This window comes from Ursus arctos, unplaced genomic scaffold (assembly GCF_023065955.2).
Source record: "Ursus arctos isolate Adak ecotype North America unplaced genomic scaffold, UrsArc2.0 scaffold_15, whole genome shotgun sequence".
NCBI lineage: Eukaryota > Metazoa > Chordata > Mammalia > Carnivora > Ursidae > Ursus > Ursus arctos.
This window is the reverse complement of record NW_026622819.1, coordinates 26,298,305-26,326,096: the sequence shown is the minus strand read 5'-3', so window position 1 is coordinate 26,326,096 and position 27,792 is coordinate 26,298,305. Positions and strand designations below refer to the sequence as shown.

At 44.9% G+C, this 27,792-nt stretch overlaps 1 protein-coding gene across 15 annotated transcripts in view; it reads right to left on the bottom strand.

The window, feature by feature from the left end:
• RAI14 (retinoic acid induced 14) overlaps nucleotides 1–27,792 on the bottom strand; it is a 143,412-nt gene that overhangs the window by 110,466 nt on the left and 5,154 nt on the right. For 4 of the 15 annotated variants that reach the window (XM_026506780.4, XM_048224230.2, XM_048224233.2 and 1 more), the window contains exon 2: nucleotides 9,529–9,609. In XM_026506780.4, the coding sequence (XP_026362565.1) occupies nucleotides 9,529–9,564 (36 nt within the window). In that variant the 5' untranslated portion in view covers nucleotides 9,565–9,609. Of the gene's footprint in view, nucleotides 1–887; nucleotides 5,518–9,528; nucleotides 9,610–17,571; nucleotides 20,093–27,792 lie in introns of those variants that run through there. The other 11 variants (XM_044387019.3, XM_048224232.2, XM_044387018.3 and 8 more) reach the window with 7 other exon arrangements.

Below are 27,792 nucleotides of genomic sequence, written 5' to 3'. Positions count from 1 at the left end.
TAAAGAGGCATGCTTACCAAGTTTGTAGATGACTCAGTGTGATTACAAGAATCAGAATTTAAAATGATGCAAAAACTAGAGCAAAGGATTTATCAAACAAAATAAATTTTAACTGGGATAAATACCGTGCCCTGAATTTGGGTTCGAATAACCAACAGAACAAGCCCATGAAGACAAAGATAGGGCTTTACAAGCAAAAGTAGTAGAAAAGAATAAAAAATAAACCAGATAGGAATCAAGAGGGGAATGCAGCTGCAGAAAAAAAAATATGATCTTAGGTTATATCAAGAAAACTATATGCCTGGGAAATAGAAATGCCACTACTTTAAGTTCTTGGGGAACAAATCTCAAGTTCTGCTCAGAATTCTAAGTCCCACAGTTTGAGAGTCAAAGCGGCACATACGGTTAGAGGAAACTGATCAAGAATCCTCAGCTTTCCGTTTCATAAACTTCAAGTTGACTGAATGCACGCACTCAGTGTAACCTAAAACTGAGTTTATAACGGGTAATTGTAAGCTGACCTCATTCCCAAACTTTCCTATGAAGGTGTGGATCAGGTCTTGACAGTTCCTAGCTGTGTAAGCAATCCCAAAATGCTGGCTGCAAAATAGTATACTTAATCAGGCCCCCGTTAATCCCCTATCTTATCAAGGCAGGTCACTGGACATATGATTAGACTCAAAAGAATAAGTCTGATTGATAACCTAATGTCACCAGCTGGTAATGCTCTGGTCAGTTTTCATTTCTAACCCGGAAAAGGCATTTAATTTCACTGAAACCGCACGTTGCAACAGTCTTGCACCAATAGGACAATGGGGAATTGGCAAGTAGCAACCACTATTCCCTTCTGGGGTAAAAAGAATCAAAACGAAGAACATTTGGCACACCTTTCTCATCCAACTCCCAAATGAGATTCACCGTGCAACTTGCCCGTGGCCAAGTAGCTTCGTTTTCTAGGGCTGCCACAAGAGAGTACCCCAGACTGGATGGCTAAAACAGCAGCAATGTATTGTCTTACATTCCGGAGGCCAGACATCAAGAGGTCGGCAGGACTGGCTCCTTCTGAGGCCTGTTCATGCCTCTCTCCTCACTTCAGGCGGTTTGCAGCCAACCTCTGGCATTCCTCGGCTTTTACGTACGTCATCCACGTCCCTGCTTCACAGTCTCACGGTGTTCTCCTAGTGTCCTTCCCGGTTTTCCCTCTCTACATGTCTGGCTCTGTGTCCAAATTTCTGCTTTTTATTAGGACGCCGGTCATACTGGATTACAGCCTACCCTAATGACCTCATTTTTAAAAATAATTTGATTACCTCTGTAGAGATCCTATTTCCAAAAAGGTCACATTCTGAGGCACTGCATGTTAGGATTTCGATAAATCTTTTGGGGGGGGGCGGTGGAGGCAGGCAACTCAACCATGGCACTGAGTTCATCTTCTCCAGTGTCTGTTCGACCCACCTCTCTGGATTTAGCTGGTTTTGTGGCTGCCGGCTAGAAGAAATAGTCCCTGCTTCCCTTGCAGCTAGGCAGGGGCATGTGATTCCGCTCCAGTCGGTTCCATGGGAGGGCAACGATTTGTGCACCTCCAGGGTCATAGCCTTTAAAAAGGAAAATGCTTGTGCTCCATTCTCGCTCTACTCAAGTCTTCAGGATTCAGAAAAATATGCAACATGGACAGCACCCTAGACCAGCTCTGTCCAGAAGAATTATAATGCGACACTTTCAAGTTTCTGGGAGCCATATTTAAAAAACAAAAAGGAAGAGGTGACATGAATGTTAATATAGTAACTTAATCCAATATGACCAGAATATTAGAACTTCAGTCACAGAATTATGAAAAAAAAATTAAGGAGATATTTTACATTCTTTTTCTGGTGCTATACCTTTGAAGTCTGGTGTATATTTTATAGTCACAGAATTTCTCAATTTGGACCAGCCACATCTCAAATGACCAAGAGCCATGTGTGGCAACTAGCTACTGCAATACGGTGTAGCTCTGGAGGGTAGCAAAAAGGACATAATAGAAAGATCTGGGTCCCTGGATGAATCTATGGAGCACAGCTATCCTGTTGGCCCTGGAGTACTTGAAACTTGAAGAAAACAACTTCTATCACATTTGATTTCAGGGTATTTTGTTATAACAGCTTATCCCATACCATAAAAAATGTCCACTGGCCTTCACAGAAGGACCCTGGAGCTTCTCAGTTGCGAAACAACCCTTCAAAGAATGGACAGCACCATGAATTCACTGACTCCTACGAAAAACCCACCAAAAAAGTAGCCCCAGTTTGAAAAGTTGCCATAGCAACATCGTCAGCATTGGGAAATACATCTCAGAATAAACCCATCCAAGGGCAACATGTGGTTCCTCGGACTTTTTCTGGTTCTAGTCCCACATTATCAATCTCCTCATTCCCCAGCCTACGGGGCAGCCCAGGGGAAAAAGCAGGAGGTAGAGACCATCAGAGCATTTGGCTTCCCAAGAAAATAAAAATGAAATCCTTTCAGACAGTACTTCCCAAAAAGTTAAAATATTTTTCATTAATGCAATAAAAACCACCCTAAGAATTGGGCAATCAAGTTGATCACAACATGCGGACTTTCCTTGTTTTTTTAAAAGGAGGTAGGAACTCAAAAGGAAAGTCAAGGCTAGTCACCTCATCTTTATAGATACGTTGGGCCTTTAGCTAATGTGGACACCGAGTGCCATAGAAGTGAAAATAACCACCTGTATACAGCCAAGCTCTTTGGGTGGAAACTCAACTGAAAAGCACCACGGGATGAATCTAGAGGCAATTCCTCTTTCACTCCCAAGGAGAAGTTACATATGAGAATTTGTCACACAAACAACATCGAGGTCAGCAAGAGCTCCAAATAATTAGGTAATTCATTCAGAACAGTGATAAGAAGTAATAACCTGCCCGATTCACTGCTTATGTAGACTCAGATTTCCCCCAGTTTAGGGGCCAGGTTCTGAGTTTCATAATCGTCTCCAGCTGCATCTGGAATGGATCAGGTTTAACCAAGATTTCCTGGAGTGAGAGTCTGGGAGAGCTAGAATGAGGCTGTGATCCAGGTAACCAGCAAAGAGGCTCTATTTAGAAATACACCTGTTTTGTTTTGAGATATAGACATTTTTAATTGGATCCAGTAGAAGACCAGAAGTAGCATCTGTTCTCTCTTGCTTTAAAAGTTAAGGCCGAAGTGTATCTGCCTCCCAGGAAGCAAACAACCCAAGATTCTCCCAGATCCTCCCCTCTGCCACAGGAATGCCCCTAACGTTGGTGAGCTCTGCCACTATAGACAGCGTTCGTATGCAGCAAAATCATCGCCTGGGTCTTTGTGCTTGGGGCAACAGAACAGAATTTATCCCATGCAATTTCAAGCTTTGGAATTTAGGAAGGAGAATGCTCTGGGTCAGCAAGTGTGTGCAGCGGCTGACAGCACAAACTCTGGTGGCAAGAAAAACCGGGGTTCAGATCTCTCTGCCATTCATCAAATGTGTGACTTGGGGCACGCTATTTAACTTCCCTTGACCTTAATTTCATCCTCTGTAAAATGTTATTATAAAAATGGTCTTTACTGGGAAAAGTTTGGTAAGCATTACCCGATAAAGAGCAGGTGAAGGGCTTGGGACAGTGGCTGGCATGTAGCAAGTGTTTGATAAAGGAGAACTCTGCTCCTTATTTCTGTTGTAGGAGGTCATGGATCCACACATGTTTACTCTTGCAATTCATATTATGTGTTAGGCAGATTTTTAAAAACGGGATACTCTGGCCTCCCTCTATTAGACACTGAAAATAATCCACAAGAAACTATGGCACTGAAGTCATGTGCACAAAGGTTGGCTGGGGTGGGAGGGCAGCAAAGCTTCAGAGAAACTTCTCTTGGGGAAAAGCAAGGAGGTATGCTTTGGGTTGAAACGTGTCCCACTGTCCCCCACTTTCCTAACTCCCCACCGGAACTGATAAGTTGAAGTCTGAGGCACCTTAGAATAGGACCCGATCTGGAGATGGGGTCTTTACAGAGGTAGGTAATCAAGCTAAAATGAGGTCAGTAGGGTGGGCCCTAATCCAACAGAGCTGAGTCCTTATAAAAAGGGGAAATCTGGACAGAGACATGCATACAGGGAGAATGCCATGTGAAGAGGAAAGTGGAGAACAGATGCTGTGTCTATAAGCCAGCGATTGCCAGAAAACCACAAGGAGCCAGGAGAGGCTCGGAACAGATTCGACTTCGCAGCCCTCCCAAGAACCAGCCCTGCCGACACCTTGAACTCAAACTCGTAGCCTCCAGAACCAGGAGGCGATACATTTCAGTGGTTCAAGACACTGGGTCTGTGTTTACAGCAACCCCAGGACACTAACACAAGCTGAAATGGGGCAGCAGGCAAATTCCCCATTCAGAAGGGCTGACAAGACCTGGAAAATATGTAGTATGACACAAACCTGACCGAATTTCTCTCCACAAGTTTGCAAGGGTCTCATATCTCCACCCGAAAAGGTCCTCTCCGATGTATTTTTGACATTATATCTACTAAAAAAAGAGGCTTAGCTTTACAATAGATTTGGCCAAGGTTCTTCTGTCAACAGAGAGAGTTGGATTTTAAGTATTCCCATTGTGTGTGTGCGTGTGCGTGTGTACGTGTGCGTGTGTGTGTGTGTGTGTGGTGGGGAAGGGAGACTCGGGCATCTGTAAAACCGTACTATAAATGACCACAAACTCCTTGAAAAAAATACCTTGGCAGAGATGTGGATTATTGACCTTCCTAAGAACAGTTCTCTCAACGGGCAACAAATTCAAACTCCTGTCTGAGCAGGATGTGTCTGGTTCCTCAAGATTCACGGACTGTGTGCATTTCTTTGGCTGAAAACTGCAATCGTTAGTAGCTGCTACCTGAAAAAATACCACCAATTTAATTTCTCATGGAGCCAGCCATTTTGAACACGCTGCCTTGATTTTTTTTTTTTAATGGAATGTCCGCTGCTTCCTTATTACAATGAAAAACATAATTGGGAACAAATCTTTCATAAAATTAAACACACGCCCACAATGTAAACTTTGAAGGCCTCAATCATGTTGGAGAGGCATTTCTCAAGATTTGTTACAAAGATCTTTCAACCTCATTTCCCATCCCTCAGCCTCCACCCATTTCACTCAAGGCACTAAAAATTGGCATTTACAAAGAAATTCCAGAAGCCTGTGTGTTTTATTAACAAAGGGAAATCCCAACCTTCTTGGCCACATTTCTCACGATGACAGCTCATTTGTCCATGTGGGACCACGTACTGGTCGCTGCAAATATTTAAAGAGGTAAAGAAGCCACTTTCAAACTCAAGACATAAAAGATATAAATAATGAGGATTTAAAACCCTGTGCTCGTTTTATAAGCATAAAAGTGAAGTATATCCATTTTTAAAACGAGAGTGAAAATTTATAGTGTTTTTATTAAAAGACTCAGCCATGCCATGGGCTCTCTGCTGGGCTCTTGAAGTATGACTGCTTTGCATGTCAAGGGCAAGTTTGTTTTTGTTTTTTTTTTAAGATTTTATTTATTTATTTGACAGAGATAGAGAGAGCCAGCGAGAGAGGGAACACAAGCAGGGGGAGTGGGAGAGGAAGAAGCAGGCTCACAGCGGAGGAGCCTGATGTGGGGCTCGAGCCCGGAACGCCGGGATCACGCCCTGAGCCGAAGGCAGACGCTGAACCGCTATGCCACCCAGGCGCCCCAAGGGCAAGTTTTTAAAAGGGAGCCTCGCACTGTGCTCTGAGGCTGGCTCACCAGCACTGCCCTCCCCTGCGCTCCCAAACACTGTTCCAAACCCTCAAGGCCCGGGAAGAAGCTCCCCCTCTGTAAAGCTCCCCCAATTCCTTCCATTTCCAGCGATCCCACCCCTCTGAAAACTGATGGCACTGGTCACCCAGATGCTGCAATTTAACAACTCGTTGTATCATCATTGTGGAAGGCCCCCTGTACTCCCTATATTATATATGGTTTGTATTTTGCCTTTGTTATTTCCTGCATGTAATTCTTCTCCTCCCGTCTTGGTGTGTGAGCTGCTTCAAGACAGGAATCATACCTCACATTTCCCCTCTGTGCTCTCTAGTATCGAACCCAAGTTTAAGGATGCCCAAGATCAAGTTACACACGTGAACTGAAAACCATCATCCGCTGAAGGGCAAGTGTTCCGCTCCATAATTCTCGCCGGCCTCTGTGGGTTATTGCAGGCTCCCGAGTACGCATGCGGGTTAAAGCAGCTGGACAGTGACAGTAGCTAAACACAACCCAGAGAGGCGGGCTCATCCCCCTGATACTCACATGCACCTGCTCTTCACTCGGTGGCCATCTGACTCAAGTGTTCCAGGAAGGACACTTGGATTAAATCCCTATCTGCATCATGGTCCTGCAGGAGCAGAGTGACCTTGCGGCCATCCACGGGGGCCTCCGTTGGGCCACTCTTGTCCTTTCTCCCTCCTGGGTTTTGCTCTCAATGGCCTCAAACGGATCTGGCTGCAGACCTCCCAGGAAGAGGCTGGCTGCAATGTGATCATACCAGCGGGTCACCTGCCTTCTCTTTATGAAAGCACAAACATGATCTGCGGTCCCTCTTCTTTCTTACCTCCCAGAAATACAAAGAGCCCTTTCTTCCGTCTTTTCCCTTCAGCCTCACACAAAGACAAGCGGAAAAAGTGATGGTTGATGGTTTAGGCTCGCTCTTTGAAAGAGACCACTCACTTCAGGTAAAGAAGATTCCAGTTAGGCTCATTTAACTAAATATAAACCATTTAAAACTTGTTTTTCACGTAATAAGTGACATGTATGTGACATGTATGTGCGCATACCAAAAAATTCAAACCAAAAGGCACACATTGAAAAGCAAGCCTACCTCCTCCACCTGCCCCACTTCCCTCCTCAGAGGCAGCAACTGTTACCAGATTATTCTGCCCTCCAGACCATAGACACCTTCCCAACCCTATTTTTTATCAGGGGTTTCAGATTAAGAGAAAGGAGTCCAGGGGCGCCTGAGTGGCACAGTCGTTAAGCATCTGCCCTCGGCTCAGGGCGTGATCCCGGAGTCCTGGGATCGAGCCCCACATCAGGCTTGCCGGCTGGGAGCCTGCTTCTTCCTCTCCCACTCTCCCTGCCTGTGTTCCCGCTCTCGCTGGCTGTCTCTCTCTCTCAAATAAATAAAATCTTTAAAAAAAAAAAAAAAAAAAAAAGAGAAAGGAGTCCGTATTTACCAAGCATCTCCTGAGTGCCAGGCCCTAGGCTGTGTGTTTTACATACATCAGCACGTTTAACCTCCACGACAACTTTGCAAGGCTCACATGATTCTCTCCACTTTTCAGGGGAGGAACCTGAGGACCAGGAAGGTAAGAGACTTGCCCAACGTCACCAACCTAGATCCAAAGTCACTCTTTCGAGCTCCTGCCTGGATTAGACGGTTTCCAAAGTCAAATCTCCATCCAGATTTCCTTTCAGGAAAACTGTGCTCTGCAATTGGGCTGCCATGGCAGAAAAACGGATGTTACAAAGTTGAGCTCTGAGAACCCAGACAAGTTACCATACCTCCCCAGGTCTCCATTTCTCTATCTGTAAAATGGGTCTAGTGGTAATACCTACCACCTAAGGTATCTGGTAAGATTCAATGAATTTCACACGATGAGCTTGGCATAGTACCTGACGCAGAGTAAACCCTTCCTCACGGCTAGTTATTATCACGTGGCTGACGGACAAACTGACAAATGGACCCAAAATCTGATATTCTCATCAAATATCAAAAGCCATTCGATACTGTCTGGCCCTGTGATAACAATCTTCGCTCTAGGCGCCCAAGCTGCTCCTCTAACGTTAATCTTCTCTTAGCACCAACTTCCAAAAAGTACAGTCTTCCTGTTGCCAAATCCCAGCAGCTTTTAACAGTGTTATTCTTGTGGTTTTTTTAATCTCGGAAATAGTTCCATTTTTATTTAAAAATCTAGATTCCTGCAACACCGTCTCTCCTGCCGCCAGTTTTCAATTTTTAAGCCAAAAGTTTATGTGTGTGTCACTTCCCCCTGCCCCTGTTCATATATCCCAGAACTCTAGACTGATTAAATTTTGCTAAAATAATCTCAGCTTGTATAAATGGAAGCTACCCAAATTCCCCCAGAATGGAAAAGACATTTGTTAACCTGGTCACACGATGTGCAAGCCCATATCCGCTCTCCATCTCCTTGACTTTTCATTCTTCACTGAAAGCCACAGGAGCTCTGCTGGCTGGGGTATCATAGGGCCAGCAGATGGGGAGGCTGAAGGGGGTTTCTCAGGGGAGCAGCAGGGGCAAGGGGCAAGTCAGATGACCAAGGCTCTCAGTGGCCAAAGGCAAACTGGATGCCTCCGGCCAAGTCACTTCACATTTTCTGAGCTCCACTTAACTTACCTCAAGAATGAGAAGGTAAAAACCCAACTTTTTCCTAAAATCCCTTTCTAGCTCTAACCGCGAAGCGAGACAAAAATTTGCAACCATGCCACAAGCGTCTCGACTAGTCTGGGCCTTATCAGGGCAGTACGTCACATGTCATGATGCAGTCTCAAAAGATAAGCTTCAGCCAAAAGGAGGTGTGCGCATACAACATGTTAGCCATAAAAGTCGCAGCCTCCATTTATTCTAAAAACGGGGTGTGTCAACCTGCCATATAATTCATGGCGAAACAATAAAATCCAGGTTCACCTTTAATTGCCTCATGTTAAAGGAGAGCCAAGCGAGCCCCGGATGAGGGCTGACATATCTGGGCTCCCATCTGACATCCTGCCATGAATTTCTCCCATTCAACAATTCTGCCCAAAGCATATGGAGAGCAGCTAGGACAAGACTAGAGTCCCAGCAGGGTTTAGAAGGTGACCTTGTGTTAAGATAGCACGTGTATAATCCTGCTATGCTATTTCTCTCCAGTTTCTCCTCTGGGAGACTTTTGTTTCACAATCCCCACATCATAACTGGTTCCTCCGATCCAAAATCTTGTATGATGGATAACAAATGAGTAAGAATGCCTGGAATTCAGGGGGAGTCAAGGTGCAGGCAGCAAGAGATACTGTTGTTTTACCACAATAGCCTTAACAGAGAGTTAAAGAAAAAAAAAAAAAAGTTTCCTAAAGCCAAAGATGAACCAAGCTAATATGTAATTCCTTAACTACTCTCACGAGACTGGCTTCCTCTAAAAACGACATTCTGAATCAGATTCAGGGGACTTTAGAAATGCTGAGATTTTTACTGAGTCTTTTTTTTAAGATGTTTGATTTGACTGTTTCTTTCTCTACAAGGCACAGACCCCAGGACTACAGAAGTCATTTTCAAAAGCTGTTCACACCAACAGAGAAGAACCGAGAACATGCCATTCACAAAAGCCACCTTGAGCGGAGGCCCAGAGTGCTTCTGGGCCCTGCAGTTGGTGAACCCAGTGCCTTATCGCGGTGGGAGTGGAGAGCCGTCCTGCAGCCCCAGGACAGGGATCGAGGAGCCGACAGACGGTGAGCCACCGCGTACTTACGTCGCTCTTCCTGAACTTGGCTTTCAAGCTCTTCATGTTTAGTCCATTCAGCTTTCCAAAGCTCTAGAGATTTTTCAACACCTAAGCAGAGAATGGAAAAAAAAAAAAAAAAAGAAAGAAATTAAATATTTAGGTTTCAAATAAAACCCTACAGATATTCCCTCCTGATGAGATTACAACTTCTTGGCCATGGGCCACTGGGGTTGGGTTAGGAAAAGTGTTCGGAATTAGAAGCTAAGCAGCGGTAAAGAGTATGTTATTTCCACTCGCGATATAGTCCCTAGAACCTTCTGACACTCTCAAGTTCACCAAAACTTTAAATTTTATCCCAAATTCCCAGATAATAAGAGAACAAGTCCAAAAGAGAGTATCTGCCTGCCTCACGGGTTCCTATACGTGCTGCTCAGGTTATAATTACACCTCCGCCTCCTTTTGAAGGGCCACGACAGTAAAGAATGAGAAGAAAACAGTTCATACTCCAGATGCCATTCATTCCCTATTTATTTTTCTCAGCGTGGTTTCTTTTTTTTCCTCCTAAATGCACGCACAGGGCAGTTAGTAAAAAATGCCAGGAACAACAAAACCTCCCTCTTCAAATACCTCATTCTGCAGGAAGCCACTCTAAACAATGAAAAAGGCTCCCTTCCCCCACCCCCAAGGTCCTCCTGGGACCCAGCAATTCCCAGTTGGTGCTGGCAAAGTCTTAAGAAATCACCTTCTTGAGGAGGTCTGTGGTGCCCTGGAAAGTGAATGTAATTTTTAAAAAATATATGTGTGTACTTTTTTTCTGGGAAGATAGTTCCAAGTTTTCACCAGATTCTGCAAGGGGTTGTCACCCTTCAGAAGTTAAAACTATTGGTCCAGGCTAAGTCCCTCAGATTCCAGACATTAGGAAACCTGCCCTAAAAAAAAAAAAAAAATTACAGAGTGTGGAACCTTTGCATTTAGGTCCAAAGGGCAAGAAAATCTAGGAGCGAGTTCCCAGCACACAGTAAGCACTCAATAAATGTCACTTCAGGCCTCACCTGACAAAGTGAGAACAGGTGAACTTGAACAGTAAGATCCATGTGAGCGCTAAGGAAGAGCATTCCAGTGTGCACTGCTGCTGGCTATTATTTTTCAAAAGCCCTTCAAGGTCATCTCCTGCTCTTTCCCCACCTTATTCTGGACTAAACTGATAGAAGGGGAAAAATACAAGCAACTGAATATACTCATCCCTCCTCATGTGCTCATCACTGCCTCCAGAAGTTGTCCAGAGACTTTCTGGCTTCTATTCTAATGTTGTTTACTTTCATTTTTGCTGCTGTCATTAAACAGGGCTTGAGATGAATGGCGCAAAAACCCAGTCAATCATAAAGCACTTCGATGGCATTAATCTAGAGGCCACACCATTACTGCAGCCTCGCCGGGGTCCTTTTCAATCTTCCCAGCCTGGGCAGGAGTGACCGTGTTACCTTGGAAACCATACACGCTATAATTAGACCTTGTTAATTGCCAAGTATTTAACCACAGGCTGGGCTGGTACCTGAACAGCCACAAACTCCCAGACAGCTTCTCACCACTGGCTGCTAGTTATTAATCTGAATCAGAAGGACCTGGGGACAACTGGCTAAATGCAAAATCCTAGTCCACATCCTGTGGAAACCACCGCAGGGAGCAGGGCCCAGGCATCTCCGTGGCTGAATCTTTCGCACACTGAGGTTTGAGAATCTTGAAGTGAGGTAGACGAAGCAGGGAATACAACTGTCAAAGTTGTGCTGGATTATACAACAGCCCTTCTTTGTGTCAAAGCAAACCACCTTTTGATGAATCCAAGTAGAAATAATGGTAATCAGATACTCCCAAACTGCCACTGGCTCACAGTTCTCCACAAAAATGGCAATCAGCCTTGAAGTTCAATTCCTTCCACCTTTGGGTGAAGTGCCAATAACCAAGGAAAGAAGCCCAATCCATATAACAGGAAAGGGAGAAAAGAGAAGCCAAGGCTTTCATAGTCCACAAACTGCACAGCCCACCAAGGTGGAAACACCCAAAGCATTCCTTCCGTTGGAGAACACGAAGTCTTAGGCAATGGTGGGTAAGATTTCTATTTGAGGTCATGGGGGTTTTTGTGGGTGTTGTGCTTTTTCTTGAGTGCTTGTCTTTGGCTTTTTTTTTTTTTTTTTTAATTATGGCAGTGAGAACATGCAAACTCTTATTTGAAGATTAAGTAAATAAAGCACTTAATTCCAGAAATTCCCAGGGGCAGATTTTAGCTGTGAAATGAATGTCTTCCTGGAGTCATGGATCTGGGTGTGAGATAGCTGGGTGGTCCACGGGTACAATTTCCAGATGATAGAGATAGGAGTCAAGGGTAAAGAGGTACTGGAAACCTACAGAATAGTAATTTTAGAAACAAGAACTATAGCTGAGGGGTAATTAAAGTTAGTAATAGGTCACTGTTTTCCTGGTATTCACAGAAGAATCTAACATCTGGAAGCCATGACGAATGGGAAGCAAATTATCCCTGACATGATGCTGGGTTCTGTGTGCCCCAGCATCTTCTCTTCCCCAAGAAAACCCATGAGGAAATCAGGGACTTGCCTTCCTTGGGTCCGCTGGAATCTCACAGCTCCAATTCCCAAATCCAAATTTCCAAAGCCCAGATTGGGCTACAGCCTATCCTGAGGACAAGTGACATCTATCAGTAAATCTAGGCTACACTGATAGCAGTCCTTCGACAAGTCACTTAAGACAACTTAGTTGGAAAGAGCAGCAGTGAAGGTGAATTAGCTGTGCTCCAGCCTAAACTGGATGGTACAGAAAGAGGGTGAAGGGTTATACATACATGGGAAAAGTTGTAAGGACTCCCATTTCAAAAATAAAGCACATCTATCCACTGAGCAGAAATATTAGTTTACTAATATTTGCCTGCTGAATCCAGAAGAAGTCACTTGGGGTGCCTAGGTGGCTCAGTTATGCATCCGACATTTGATTCCAGGTCAGCTCATGATCTCAGGGTCGTGAGATCGAGCCCCACGATGGGCTCCATGCTCAGTGGGGAGTGTGCTTGAAGAGTCTCTCCCTCTGCCCCTCCCCCTGCTTTCGTGCTCTCTCTAAAATAAATAATAAAATCTTTAAAAGAAAAAAAGACCTAGTAAGTCACTGAAACATGGCTCCCATTGCTGGTCACCAGTCATCATGTGACAACAAGTCAACTGGTAAGGACGGAACAGTGCAGAGATTCATGACCTTGTTGCCCTCTCATCTGAAAGGCCAAATCCAAAAAACAGGGTTTATTAACCCATTTTCCCTTTAAAAATAACATAACTCTCAATCAAAGCTAAGCATGAGCTACCTCTATTGGCTATAATTCTAGCCTGACTCAAAAAACCTTGAAATTAGCCTGTATAGCTTTATTATGAAAGTTAGACTTGAGTATTAAAAATAACTTATAACAAATACGGGGTTTTCTTTGAGGAGATGAAATCTTCTAAATCTATTGTCGTGATGGTTCCATAACCTGTGAACGTACCAAAACTATTACACTTCAAGAGGGTAAACTGAAAAGCACATAAGTTATAGCTCAACAAAGCTCCATTTATATATATACACACATGATCTCCACTACCTTCTCTAATCCTTAGAGTTAGGAAAATTCCAGGCTAGAAATCTCTGGACCAAACTGAAAAAGAACTTCAAAGGAACAAAGGTTAGCAAGCGATGACCTTAACGCTAAAATGGGGTTGCTCCTCGATTTTCTTTATTTAGCTATTTCCCTACCACAACCCATCCAACTGACGTGGTTAGAAAGAAGCTCCTCGATCTTCAAATGACGCCCACTCCCACCCACTCCCAGCCCCACGTGTGACCCAAGGATGATTTCATGAGGCGACGTTGCCCATTCTGTCGGCACAGGAGCGTCCTCTTGGACAGCCAGGTATTCCGAATCCATAATCGGAAGTGGAGCTCGGAAATCTGGTTTTTGTTTTTTGTTTTTTACTGCTTGAGTGGTTTGGATGCTCAACTCGACTGGAAAAACGCTGTTCTAGACTCAGTGATATTAGGCCTACAATTGACACTTTGACTAGAGACACTGTCCAAGTAGGTATGATAGACCATGACCGTCAAGCATCAGATGTGTTTGAATCTTTCACAATACGGGGGGGGGGGGGGGGGGGGACCCCTCCACACTTGAAATTCCAGAAGAGCAACTAGCTGGCTCCCCATGGCCACTAGGAGCAATACTAACTCACAGAGGCAAATGGCCGCTGTACACACGTGTACATTCGCCTCCATCACGAGAATACATCAGTGTCCGAGAAGGCAGGGGTTTACTATCAGTCCCCCCGAATCACTGCAGCGATTAAAGGAGTGGAATGAAAAACATGTCCATTGAACAAATGTAAGGAACTAACATTAAAATACTTCTCTCCTCGCCAGCACCTACCTCTGCTCCCTCAAGTGCTTGTTTCCTCAGACAATCATCTCTCTGCAACAAAAATGGAATTTTAACCAGAAGCTGTATAAACATTCAATTCTCTCAACCTGGCAAAACAAATTCATTCTGTAAAAGGTCTCTCCAGGTCAACTTTCCCAATAAGTTGACCCTGACAACACAGCACCCCCTGCCACCCAAACTGCTCCCCGGGTCAGAAGCTGCTTGACGTCTCTCCTGTGCCTACGACTTTGTCATGGCTTCTGGAATGAAGAACATCAAATGGGAACCAGAGGCCAGTAAGTACTGCTCCCTCCTCCCCTGATTTCATCCACTGCAGATGCGTGCTTATCTCAGTAAGACAGAATGGGAAACACACATTTCAGGTAGGAGAAGTCTCCGCAGACACCGTGGAGGGTTCGAAACCAACCAAGGGTAGGACATCTAATCATGAGGTGTCAAATACTGCAGGAATGCAGAGTGGAAATCGTTGAAGGCAGGGAAAAATCAGACAAGACTTCATAACAAGGGTAGAGGTGTAACTGGCCTTAAGGAAACTCAGATTTGGGCAAGCTGATGAGGAAAGGGTATCTTGCTTTCCCACAAGATGGGGCACAGGCCTCGTAGATTTGCAAAGGTCAGACACTGGTCCAATCTCTGTAAGCAGTCCTATAAGCTTCTCTCAGGGGGCTGAGAAGATGTGGTGGGAATCACTATATGGCTCCTTCCAAAGAAAGATCTTCCCCCAGTCTCCACACACTCTGACCCTTTCACAACCTGCACGTGAGTGAGAGATTCAAGAGTCCTGTTACCAGTTTTCGGCAATTTAAAACTGTGCATCTCAGGCTGCTTGCTTACTTCAGGATGAAGGATTTTCAGGGTAGGATTTTCATTTTGCTTATACTCAGTCACCGGCCATCAGCAGACAATCAATAGATGTTTCATGAATGAATGTGTAGAACAAAGATATGGGTTAGGTGCCTAAATAGCCATTAGACTTCACCTTTGACCTCAGCAAAGTCCTCTTTGGTCCCAAATGCGCTGGGTTAGCTGCACTGGGATCTGAGTGAAAGCAACAGGATTCGATTTCACCATGTACACACAAAAGCACTAAGGTTAAAAAAAAAAAAAAAAAGGAAAGAAAAGAAAAAACCACCTCATTTGGTCAATGAAGTCTTACCAGATTGCCCCTTTTCAAACGGTCCTGCCTGCCCTCTGCTCTGGGCTGTACTCTCACGCAGCACCTCCCCAACCCCATGCTGAGCTTAGCCCAGAGCACCACCCACTTTGAATAATGGAATGTAATAGTCGGCAGAGAACAAGGACCACCAGATAGAAGCCCGGGGGCCAGTGCTCAGGACAGAGATCTTACCAGGCTGCTAAGAGAGCTAAGGGGCAGGCCGCGGGTTCTCCCAAATCAACACGCCTGCTCTGTTACTTTGCACGACATTCTACCACTTCCAGTCAAAGAGCCGCTCGGGAAGGAAAAAGTCCATCTTAAATCCGTCTAAACCCTTCAATTCGAGCCTTGGCAAGACTCCCCATGGTCAACACTCGAAGTTCACCACGGCTGAACAAATGAACGGTGAATGAATGAATGGGCACTAAGCGCTAAATTGGAAACACAAAGATAACAAACGAGATTTCATTCCAAAGTAAGTGGCCAGCACCAGAGGCAGATTTTCAGAGCATTTAGCTCAAAACGGGTAACAGAACTCCTGAACCCCTTCCATGGAGAGTCTAAGAGGGTCAGGGTGGATGGAGACTGGGAGGATCTCCCCCCACCATGCCCACCCCACCCCCCAGTTTTACCACTGCAACCCTGGGAGTTACACAAGGCGACAGCGAGATGCCAGGAGAAAGTGAGGAGAGAGAGATTTTTTCTCTGAAAACGTATTTGAACTTATTATTATGTAAACTAGGCTAAGTTCTAAATTCTAAATTCTAAATTCAGACTATTTAGCAGGGGTGAAGGGTGGGTGAAATGGCTGCAGGGGATCATGAGGTCAAACCGGGGTCAAACTTCCGGTCACAAAAGAAGTGGTGGGGATGTAAGGTACAGCATGGTCACTCTGGTTAGTAACACCATACTGTGTATTTGAAAGTCGCTAAGAAAGTAGATCTTAAAAGCTCTCATCACAAGAAAAAACATCTTGTAACTATGCATGGTGACGGATGCCAACTAGACTTACGGTGGGGACCATTTTGCAATGTATACAAATATCGAATCATTACCCTGTACACCTGAAACTAGTATTATGATGTATGTCAATTATACCTCAATTTTTAAAAAGGTCATTTAGCAGTTGAAATTGCAGTATTTTTTTTTTAATAATGATTTTTTATTATATTATGTTAGTCACCATACAGTACATCCCCGGTTTTCGATGTAAGGCTCGATGATTCATTAGTTGTGAATAACACCCTGAAATTGCAGTATTTTTTAAATTGAAGTCTTACATTTCATCCAGAGGCAAGGGACATACTAACTTTAATGAATAAAATTTAGAGTGGGATAGTGAAGAAAGCCGCCTTACGATTACATCTCAGGAGGCTTATTTATTCAGCAAACCAGATACTTATCAATAAATAAATGAATGAGGAAATAAGCAACTTCTACCGGGCATTAATTATGGGCTGGGTGCTTTTATATGTCATCTTCTTTATGAACTAAGGTGCAGCTTGTTAAAAGATTACCCAGATGATAAGAAAGGGAAAAGTTTCGGGGGGAAAAAGACATGAGCAATAGTTTCGTTTTGGCAGTGAATCCTTTCTAAAATACACTAATACCTCACTTTTCCCCCCCAAGAAAATAAATGACCACATTCTTTTTAAACTGTAAATGTCATTCAGATTTTGTATCCTAATAATCACGTGGTAAAACTCTCTTGAGAACATTAATCTCCCTCAATATAGTCACAACTCGCCTTTATCCAGAGGATGACACTTCTCTTGAGACACAAACACACCATTCTTTTTTAAAAGTAAAACCTGCCATCAACCATAACTGACCTAGGTGCATGAATCAGTCAGGGCCAGCAGCACTGATGCAAAATTGGCCAGGGTTCCGGCAACATGACTGTCTGGTTGGCCAAATCTGCTACTCCCATGCTCCAGCAAGCCCACCCAAAGAAAAGCCCCAAAGTTACCTCATACCCTAAATCCACCCAATTTAAAAAGCACGGGCTTAATTAATCAAGACAAACTACTTCTGGAATACAAAAATCATTCTAGGACAAAGAAACTCCGTGTGATTATCCCTCACGTTGAGATTATTTTTAGATCTCTAAAATGCCCTTCCTTTTCTACGTTCCTAAATCTTTGATGTCGATGTCAACAGCACCAGCTAAACATACAACTATGTTCATCTTCCCAGAGAAAAAGCTGCCCTGCACTTAGCTAATAATCAACCCCAAGTGGTAAGGCACATGTGCTAGGCACCTTGGCTGCTTCCTCCCACTCCATTCCTTGGGCTTCACTCACCTTGAAACCCAAAAGAATGGATCAAGTTTAAAAATACAGGTCCAATCTTCAAACATTAGTGGTGAAAATATAAAACGTGCAAAGGAAAAAGTCACTGCGGAAAGCAGTTTGGCGGTTTCTTACGAAGTTAAATATAAACTTACCACACAACCCAGCAATTCCACTCCTACTTGATCTTGCCAAGAGAAAGGAAGACATATGTCCACACAAAGAGTTGTACACAAATGTTGATAGCAGCAGTATTCATACTTGCGGAAAAGCGGGAACTACTGAAACAGCCATCGGCTAGGTAAACAAAACATCCTTCCAAAACACGATGGAATACTACCCAGTACTAAAAAGGAACGAATTATCAGTACACGTTGCGACATGGAAGAAACTCAAAACCGCTGTGCTAAGGGAAGGTCAGACATAAAAGATCACATGTCGTAAGATTCCATTGGCAGGACGTGTCTAAAAAAGGCCACTTTATAGAGACAAAGTAGATTAGTGATCGTCTAGGTCTGGAAGTGGTAACAGAGACTGCAGATGGCCATGAGGGGTCTCTGGGGGGAGGGAAGTGGTTTTAAACTGGATTGTGGTCATGACTGTACAACTATACGTTGCCAAACATCATTAAACTGTGGACCAAAATTGGTCAATTTTATGAAATATACTCATGCCTCAATGAAGCGATGTTTGAAGATGTCAAATACAAAACGAGAAAAGGAGGGCCATCTGTAAACTTAAATAGTGACAAATGTCCTTAGGGGAATTGAGAAGGTAGCTTCCATTTACAGTTATATTTAATTTGTGTTTTTACTCTAGAAAGACTTACTTGTCAAACATTGGCTTACCACCTATTTCATTGGTTCTTTGACTTGGTTTCGGGATGACTCGGACTTCCCACGTTCTGGAATGTTGGAAATGTCATTGTAGTGATCACAATGGCTCTGTTTGGCTGCTGAATTTCTATACCCATACAACCAGTGTCTCAAATACTTTCCAGAATAAGGGGAAAATACATTAATCACAGATTCCATGAAGTCTGATGGCCTCGGAGCAGGAGTAGAGGGTAGTTGGAGAGCACAGAATTATTTCTGCTGCCCCAACTGTCAAGTTTGGACAACACTTGAACACCATGCATTCAAAAAACCATATTTCGGCAGCTCTTTCTGCCCATGGGTCCCGTTCCCACGCTTTCAAAAACAAAAACAAAACAAAAACAAAAACAAAAAAAAACACCTTTTGCACTGAAAAGCATGTTTCTAGAGGGGCTGCCCGCTCATGCAAAGGCAGGGCTCTTCATTTCCTTCGACATAACGGCGTTACCTTACAGGCTGCGATGGACCTACAATCCTTGGTGGCCTGCCTTCTTCTGATAACCGCACCCCACTTCCTTTAGAAATACTGCCCCTCCAACCAGGCTGTATTCTGGCCATAGCTGTTCCCTGAGGGATGGGAATGTGTCTCCCGCAGGGCTAGTGGGAGACTCCCCCTGGGATTTTCAGGAGGAAGGAAGATGAAGAGGAAAGGGGAGGAAGAGAAGAGAGAAGAAAAGGAAGGGGGGAATGGAAGGGGTGAGAGGGAGAGAAGGAGGGAAACACCTTCCTCTCTGGTGGAGAAACGGGGAAAGGTGAGCCTTGCAGCCATCCCAGCCCTGTGCAGAGAGCTGGCTGGAGAAAAGGAACGAAGGACGCTCCTGGTTCCAGGGATCCCTGAGGTCCTGCAGGGGCTACACCCTTTTGGCAGAGGATCTGGGGTCCCAGACACTCCTCTTCCAGCCCAAGCTGGGTGTCTGTCACATGCCACCTAAGAGCACTGACAATCTTTCTCACCTCCTGGACCTTCCTTAGGCTGTCACCTTAGATGCCCCAGTAAAAGGGGGCCTAGAACTTCAACAGTCCTGTGGTGACCTGCACTTCTGTCTGGTCAGCTCATTTCTGAAGCCAGCAGCTAAATTCACTTCAAGGACCTACAGAAGTGAAACACACTCTTTGGAGTCTAATTGGCTGAACACAACAGATGACCTACACCGTGTGCCCCCTCGAGCCCCTCGGTAAGGAAGAGCATTTTTATACTTCATTTAGTGATCGGTTGCTCCCTGGTCTGTTCTGCCTCAGGCAGCAGGCCCTGGCCCACCCCCAGCCCACGTGCTCCCCCTCCACTCTTCACCTCTCCCATTACAGTCACCCCCAGAAGACCTCCGCAGCCAGCCCAGTGTGAGTCTTCTGGGCTATCTCCACTCTGAGAGCATGCGCTGCTCTTGGACTCTCCTACAGGAACCAGCCAACAATGACAAGAATCACCATGACCTGGGAATGCAGAGCGTTAAACTATTTTAAAACCCTCATGAAATAAAAGCCACTGCAGACGGACCCCACGCTGCCAACGAGGTAGACCTTACCTCCTCTGCTCCCCAGGGGACTGGGGTCCACGGAACTGAGGGGGATCTCGGGAGGGAGACAAGGAAGCCGCTCACTGAGCTGAGGCTAAGGATGAATAAGGAAAACCTTCAGGATAGGAGGGAACAAGGGGAGAGGAGCAGACAATGGGGAAGCTGCCCTGGGTAAGGGGTGCAGGGCTGGGGCTCAGCTGGACCAGGAGACCTCAAGGCCCAAGGATAATCCTCCAGGCAGTTAATCCTTGAATACCGAAGACATGACATGCAAACATGCTGTCACTCATCCTAATTTATTCTAAACAAGACACCTGCAAGAGGCGGCGAACACAGTGGCTCAATCAAGGCGCCATACCCCAGGGGCTATGCCAGCCTGGATCTGTCCCACTACGGCTCTGGCAGGGTGCGTGGAAAAGCCTTTCCAATCTTCTTCCGTCAGCAGCCCCAGCCTGCTCCATGCCTGTGCCATATGGGGGCCCCAGAACCTCCTGCCTAGTGAAGACAAACTCCTATTAACTGAAAGCAATACCCTGAACCTCTTATCTTTCCATTTCCAACCCCCTTCTGTGTTTAGGGATAAGAAGCAAACAGCATTCACGTGAAAGATGGGAATGCTTTCCATTAACAGTATCGAAAATTAAACACGTCCCCCCCCCATGCCCCACACATTCACAAACCCACATACCTTGTACGTGATGCTAGGAGGGTTCACGGAGTGCAAATATCATGGCTACGCAAGAACTTGCACTTTAAGGAGAAAAAATAAGAAACCTATACTATCTTATTTGCTCATATGCACTGAACAGCAACTATGGGCCAAGTACACAGGGGACAGAGAAATGGGACTCATACACAATCCCGCCTATGAGAGAGAGAAAGGAGATCTATGTAGATCAGTGCACTTGCACACAAGCAGAGAGATACAGATTTGTCAACCCAAACCACAAATGCCCATTGTATCACGTGTAATCGGTTTTTGATAAAGCTATTCTATTTCTCTAAAGAAATGCTGAACACTAAGGACAAAATCCCGGATAACTGGGTAAAGACACAGGGAAGCTTCAGTGTGTTTCCTGAGGGCATTCCCCGTGTCAGGTGGCGCTAGGGTCACAGGATCCACGAAGTGACATATTGTTTGGACCAGTGCCATCCAATACATGTGGCTCCTGAGCATCTGAAACGTGACTGGTGCAAACTGGTGTGTGCTCTAAGTGGGAAACACAGAACAGATTTCAGAGACTTACTCTGCACAAAGAATGTCAACGATATCATTAAGAAGTTTCATGCTGAATACGTACTGATAATATTCTGGATACACTAGGTAAAATCAAATATATCATTACAATTAATTTCATTTCTTTTGCTATGAGAAAAGCGAAGGTGACCTATGTGGCTCGTATTTGTGGCTTGCTCATGTATCTATCCGGCACTGAGGATTTAGGTTTTCCCTTCAAAGACTGTGATGAGAACATGCATTTAGCCATAACAGCACCTTGGTGTTACTACGAACAAGGCAAGCATAAAATGAAGCAGAAACTGTATATGTCACCATGTCATCATGTTTAATGTTCACTTAATATCATAAAATCCTACAACTCAGATCTAGGAAATACTCTAAGTTCATGATAAAGAAAGTTGTGATTTAAAAGATTCACTCTGCCACATGCAGAAGACGGAAAGATGAACCAACAACTTCATATCACTCAAGACTGACAGACTCCTAGGCAAACTCGACCAGTGCTCTGGTCTAGATTTTTCTGGCCTAGGTTTTTTGCCAGCGACAGCTGGAAGATTTTCGGAGCATTCACCAGGGGATTTAACTCGCTCATCAGTTCATTCCGAGGGCCGTCGTCTTCGTTGAAACCACAATTTTGCTGCTCTGTGCCTGGATTAGGACTGACACCTGACGAGTTATGTGGAGAGAGTGAGGAACTTGTTAATGCAATCGGGAATAAGACTGGTCATTACAAAAGGAAAAATATCTTCACCTTGTCCATATTACCTGGTGATGGAATAACAGAAGGACGAAATGAAGCAGTGAAGATACAGGGAAACACCGTAAACGAAACAGAAGATGCCAGGCAGACGTGTCACTGTGAAAGACAGGGCAACCCCTCTTTATTCCCACGGGTTACAAGGGCAGTTATAATCCTACTGGCCAGCCTCTCAGCACTTCTTTAAAGGCAGGCTGATAAGGGACGTGGTGACATGAGCGAGTATAGTAACAGCCACAATAGCTCCCATTTACTTAAATGATGACTTTGTAAAAATTTTTTTTTAAAGATTTTATTTATTTATTTGACAGAGATAGAGACCGCCAGCGAGAGAGGGAACACAAGCAGGGGGAGTGGGAGAGGAAGAAGCAGGCTCGTAGCGGAAGAGCCTGATGTGGGGCTCGATCCCATAACGCCAGGATCACGCCCTGAGCCGAAGGCAGACGCTCAACCGCTGTGCCACCCAGGCGCCCCAAAATTTTCTTTTACTTCGCAATTTTTTAAATTTTTCTTTTCTTTTTTTTTTTTTTTTTTTTTTTTTTTTTACCATTTCATTATAAATGAGTCTTTTCTCATTTACTGCTTCTACCCCTTCGGAATTAGATGCTATTGTCATTATTGCCGGTTTCCAGATTAGGAAACTGCAGCCCAGAAACTTTATTTGGCCAAAGTGGCACAATTTATAAATGGAGGCTGGATTTCAACTCGGGCTTCCGAGCCCAAAACAGGACACTGGGCTGCCCATTAAATGCAACACTAGTAAATAATAACAATTAAAACAAAAAAAGTCTGGCCAACAGACAACCTTGTTACTACCTAAAAATTTAGTTGCCTGTAAAGATGGAACCATTCTCCGATCTGCTGCGGGCACACACAAAGCTCCTTCTAAGACGCCTGAATGGACCGCCGTGAAAAAGGCATTCTTCTGGCCCTTGGCCCTCACTCACACACCCCTGCCTCATTCCAAGGGAGGGCAGCAGTTTTCTTTCTTTGTCCTTTTAATTTTTTTTTTTTAAAGATTTTATTTATTTATTCGACAGAGATAGAGACAGCCAGCGAGAGAGGGAACACAAGCAGGGGGAGTGGGAGAGGAAGAAGCAGGCTCATAGTGGAGGAGCCTGATGTGGGACTCGATCCCATAACGCCGGGATCACGCCCTGAGCCGAAGGCAGACGCTTAACCGCTGTGCCACCCAGGCACCCCTGTCCTTTTAATTTGCTGAGCCTACGCGTGACAATTACATTGAAGGAACTCACCAGTCAAAAAATCCTTTTCCACACAGCGTTGCTAAAGATACCAAGTCAGTAACAGACAAGTTGTAAAGATGCCTACAGACCAGCAAAGGGGCTATTTTTATCCTCAGCTGAGCTGGTAAACTACAGATTGGGGTGGAGGTTTCCATGTTTTGGCAACAATCTGGAAAAGCAGAACTTCCCTTAGATGCTTAGATGCTTCCCTAGGATTAGATCATTTCTGCTCCTGAAGAAATGACTCTAATATCCTGTGTAACAGCTCTTGCCAAGCTATAAAAAATGAAATCTTGCAATTCTTCAGAATTAAAAGCACCACTATTATCACAAAAGCGGACTCCTAAAACCCACCGGCCAACCAGACAGGAAGGAGGCAGGCAGTACAGGTGCTGTTTGTTCTGCGAGCACAAGCCAGGAACCCCCGGGGCCACCGGCCACCACCACCTAAGCCCGAAGCAGATCTCGCCAGGATAGGGTGAGCCGCTGGCTCTGTTTCCCCTTGCCACCTCGGATATAAACACCCACTTGCCATGTAATGAGAATCAAATGCGCTTTGTTCCAAGGGGTAGGCACTTAAAATAATCAGGGCTGTTTAAAGAAAAGGGAGAAAGCAAGCTTGTCGCCGAACAAGACACAAACAGTAACACAGCCGTCAACAGATTGGCCAGGAGACAGGCGGGGATAGGAGTGGTTTTGAGGAGATCTCGCTTTCTGGCTTCCGGAGGCTCTGGAGGGAAAGGACAGAAAAAGTAAACAAAGGGCACACCACACGTGGTATAAAGTGGCACGGCACAGAAAGAATCTAATTATGGAGGATGTGGTCAATATTGCTGAATGGATGTATAGAGGAGGCCAGTAGCAGAAATGAGTTTTTCCTTTAGAAGATCTCCTAGGAAATCCCGAATGGTATACCGAGATTGCTGATAGTTTCTCTGCCTATAGTTTAAATAGGTTTTTTTTTTTCCAATTAAAAAAAAAGCTCATAGGAAAGAAATGTGAAACTTTTTTTAATCAGGAGAGAGAAAGGATATAGCTTCTTGCCCCTGCCCCAGATCTAAGTTTACAAAAACAAAGATCCACGAAGGTTAAGAGCATTCAAAGCAACTCGCTCCCATGATGAATGTGGACTGGCGGCGGCGGGGGGGGGGGGGGGGGGGGGTGAAATAAGAGATTGGAGAGAATGGTAGGCTACTCGCCACCACCCAGCCCTGTGTAAGGACCTTTTAACAAGGCTCATGCAGGACCTCAGGGCCCCTTCAATGCCTCCTTGGGCCCCAGCGTGTGTGTGCGTGTGTGTCTGGGCCCTAGCTTGTATTTTAATTTTGACTGCCTTTTGACCCGGGGGGTGGGGGGAAGCACCCACTGTCCATGAACCTTTGGCTTGCATGTTCCCGCATCCTCCGGGAAGAGACCATTCCAAGCAGTGAATGACTACAGGTCATGACCATCCTTGGCAAGTTAATGCTCTTTCATTTTTAGAAAATGATCAATCACCAACGTGTCAACTTTCATAGGAGATGGTCAAATTACATGAGCAGTCTTGTCCGATTAAGAGACTCAGCACAGAAGTTAACTCACTGCCAAAGCTTGACAAATATTTGTTCATGTGATTCTTGCTCGGCAGCATATGCTAAGAGACGGGGTTCTGGTCCCTTCTGACCTTCATGTCCCTGCTCAATGCCATCTGCCTGAACTGGGATTCCCCACTGGTCTCCAACCCAGCTTATCCAAGTCTGCACCAGTCTTCTTTGTGGACCTTAACCGGAATCAGCTACATGTAGGACTCTCAAGGTCACAGTCTACCTTGGAGAGACACAGAAAAGGACACTGAGAAGCCCGGTGCTAGAGCAGCCAGACTGGAGGTTTATCTAGCTCTGCCGCTTACTGTGTTACTAAGGGGTCATTCCCCTTCCCTAGGCCTCAATGCAGCTGTAAAAGGAGTTCCCCCACCACAGTCTGCCTTATACTATAGTGGAATGCAATGCGTTAACCTGGTTAAAACCGTAAGCTCCATGAAGGCACATATCACCTTTCACCTATGGATCTTTAATGCTGTTGCCATCAACACGATCGCTCACAGGAAATGCGACCATGAAGACCGGCCTGGTCCTCCAGAAGGACCTCCTAAGGAACACAGTGCAGAGCAGAGAAGGTCCTCAATTCAATCCAAAGGACTTGTGGAGCTTGCATCGCTTGCCCCGTTATAGGCATATACGTATCCCTTTGGGCCAGGTTTTTGACTGAAGAGATTGACGATGTCACCTAAGGTGAACAGTGACAGAAGGAGCTCCCTGTGTGTGGCTAACAATGGCAGTATTTCCTCCCACAGAAGGAGGATTTTCTCTGGAAGAGGAGGCTTCCAGCTGAGGGTCAGCTCCCCAACGAGGAAATGTGGCCCTGTCTTCCTCAGGTTTCCTGGAGGCAGCCCCATCAAGCGGGGAGACCAAGATGAGCAGACAGAGAACGTGCTGGGAATATTTCCTCCACTGGACTGAGCAAAGATTTATCCTGTGAGCTTAGGAGTATCGTTAGGTAGGGCCCCGGAATATCTCCATTCCCTACTACGACAGCCAGTAAGAAAACTACTGCCATGGGAAAGCAAAGACAGCGGAGGCCCAACACTAGCCCAACAAATAGGTTGTCCCTGGGGTGAGAAACTCAAGACCCATCCCTAGAATTCATCAGGTCTCTGTGAAATAGTCATACTACCCATCCACTCATGACTTCTGAACAGCATTCTATTGCATCCAATAGAAACAGTTCCTAAAAATGGTCCATGGTATGTCAACCGGTTGGCATAGCAACCAGGGACTGGTTTTCCAATTGAGGGTATAATTCTTTTCACTCACGTAGGACTGGTGATCAGATCTGGGATAGTGGCACATGACAGAAAACAGACCCCTTGTAATGGTACCGCTGATCCTTAAGAGGTGGCTATTAAAGGTAAATAGCATAAATTCGATATAATTTTTAGGTCCTTTCAATAGATTCTGGGCTTTTAATCTGGGGAGTCCGAAGAGGTTCATAAATGGGATAACGCAGGGAGTTCCAGCCTCTTGAAACCGACAAAGATTATGAATGTATAGCATCCCGGTACATGAGCAAATTTCTCCCCAGGAGAAACGGTCCAAATCCTGTATCAGATCTGCAAGTGTCCACCTTTGATTCAAGAACATTCAGAAATCACTGCTAAATGGCCTTGCCTGGTTTGCAAAATGGACTCCTCTTGGAGGAAAACACTTCACTCTGTGCTGCCCCAGAGCGAAAGGAAGCTGCAGTCTTGTATTCCTCACCAGTGAGCTCCGCCAGCGTTTCTTTTTCTGGCCGAGTTTCTATCACTGCAGCCAGCAAAACGAACTGGACAGACGTAGTGAGCAGAGTCTACTAGACTGTTGCTATGGCTGTTTTTTTTGTCATTTAGCACTTTAAAAAGAAAAAAATAAAACATTTTGGATTAAACTGAATTCACCTAGAAATCATAAAGAAAAAAAGCAAAGAGAAGCCTGATTTTGCTCCTTGCCAATTACAATACCTAATAGGGGTAAGAAAAGTTGAGTTGCAGTATAAAAAAGTAAATAAACGATTGTGAGGGAAATTGATACAGTAGAGAATGAATTGCTTATGTTAGGTTACTAGGTAATAAACTCTGGTGTTCCCTGTCAACTTAAGGAAAAAAGAAAAAGAGTATGTTTTCTCCCACTGTACGAGTAAACTTCTTGGACTACAAGCAACTTTCCTCACAATCAGATTCTGAACATTAGGAGAGATGAACAAATCAGGAGGAACTCGGAAGGTTTCCCCTTGCCCAGGGGTGACCAATGGTCATGGTATTTACATAGCAAGACACTGCAAAGCCAGTGAACACCATTCACTACACAAGAAACTGAACTAGATAGCAGGTCTGGTTAGACCAGGTGACCCGCCCCCATAACCGGCTGGAGTAGCTGTCAAAACACAACGTGCAGACTTCTCTGAAGGGTGGACGGGTTTCTCAAATACAAGGGAGATAACTAAGGCGGAGAGATGCTGTCTTTATCCGGGGAAAGAGGACACCTACCTCTTCTGAACTTCGACCTGCATTTTGCTGCTAACTACCTCCACTCCTCTCCTCTGCCTTTGGATCATTAAATTTTAGATTAGGACAGCTAAATACCTAAAGACCTCCAGGGGAGGCTTTATAACCCGTGTGTGTGTGTGTGTGTGTGTGTGTGTGTGTGAGAGAGAGAGAGAGAGAGAGAGAGAGAAAGAGAGAGAGATACAGTTAACGTTAATCACCTCCTATGTGACAGATACTCTACCAGACACACGGATAAAAAACTGAAGAATGAGGCAGACTTCCTTCATTCAAATAGAAGAATTTGTTTTGAAACATAGAGTTAAGTCTGTAAAGTTACTTATTAAAATACTGACTAAAAGGACACCTGGGTGACAGAGCCTGTTGGGCACAGGACTGTGTTTCCACTCAGATCCTGATCTCACAGGCTTGAGATCCAGCCCCACCGGGCCCTGCATTTGGTGTGGAGTCTGCTTGGGTTTCTCTGTCCCTCTGCCCCTCCCTGCCCCCGTGCACTTACACGGGCGTGCTCTCTCTCAAATAAATCTTAAAAAAAAAAAAAAACACTAAATTTAGTGATACCCCCATCAATGAGTCTGTGGTCGAAGACTAGTTTTTTGTTCACCATAGACGGCTGGAGTTGGGAAATTGATGGTTGATTAACAATCCTCTTTCATTAAACCACC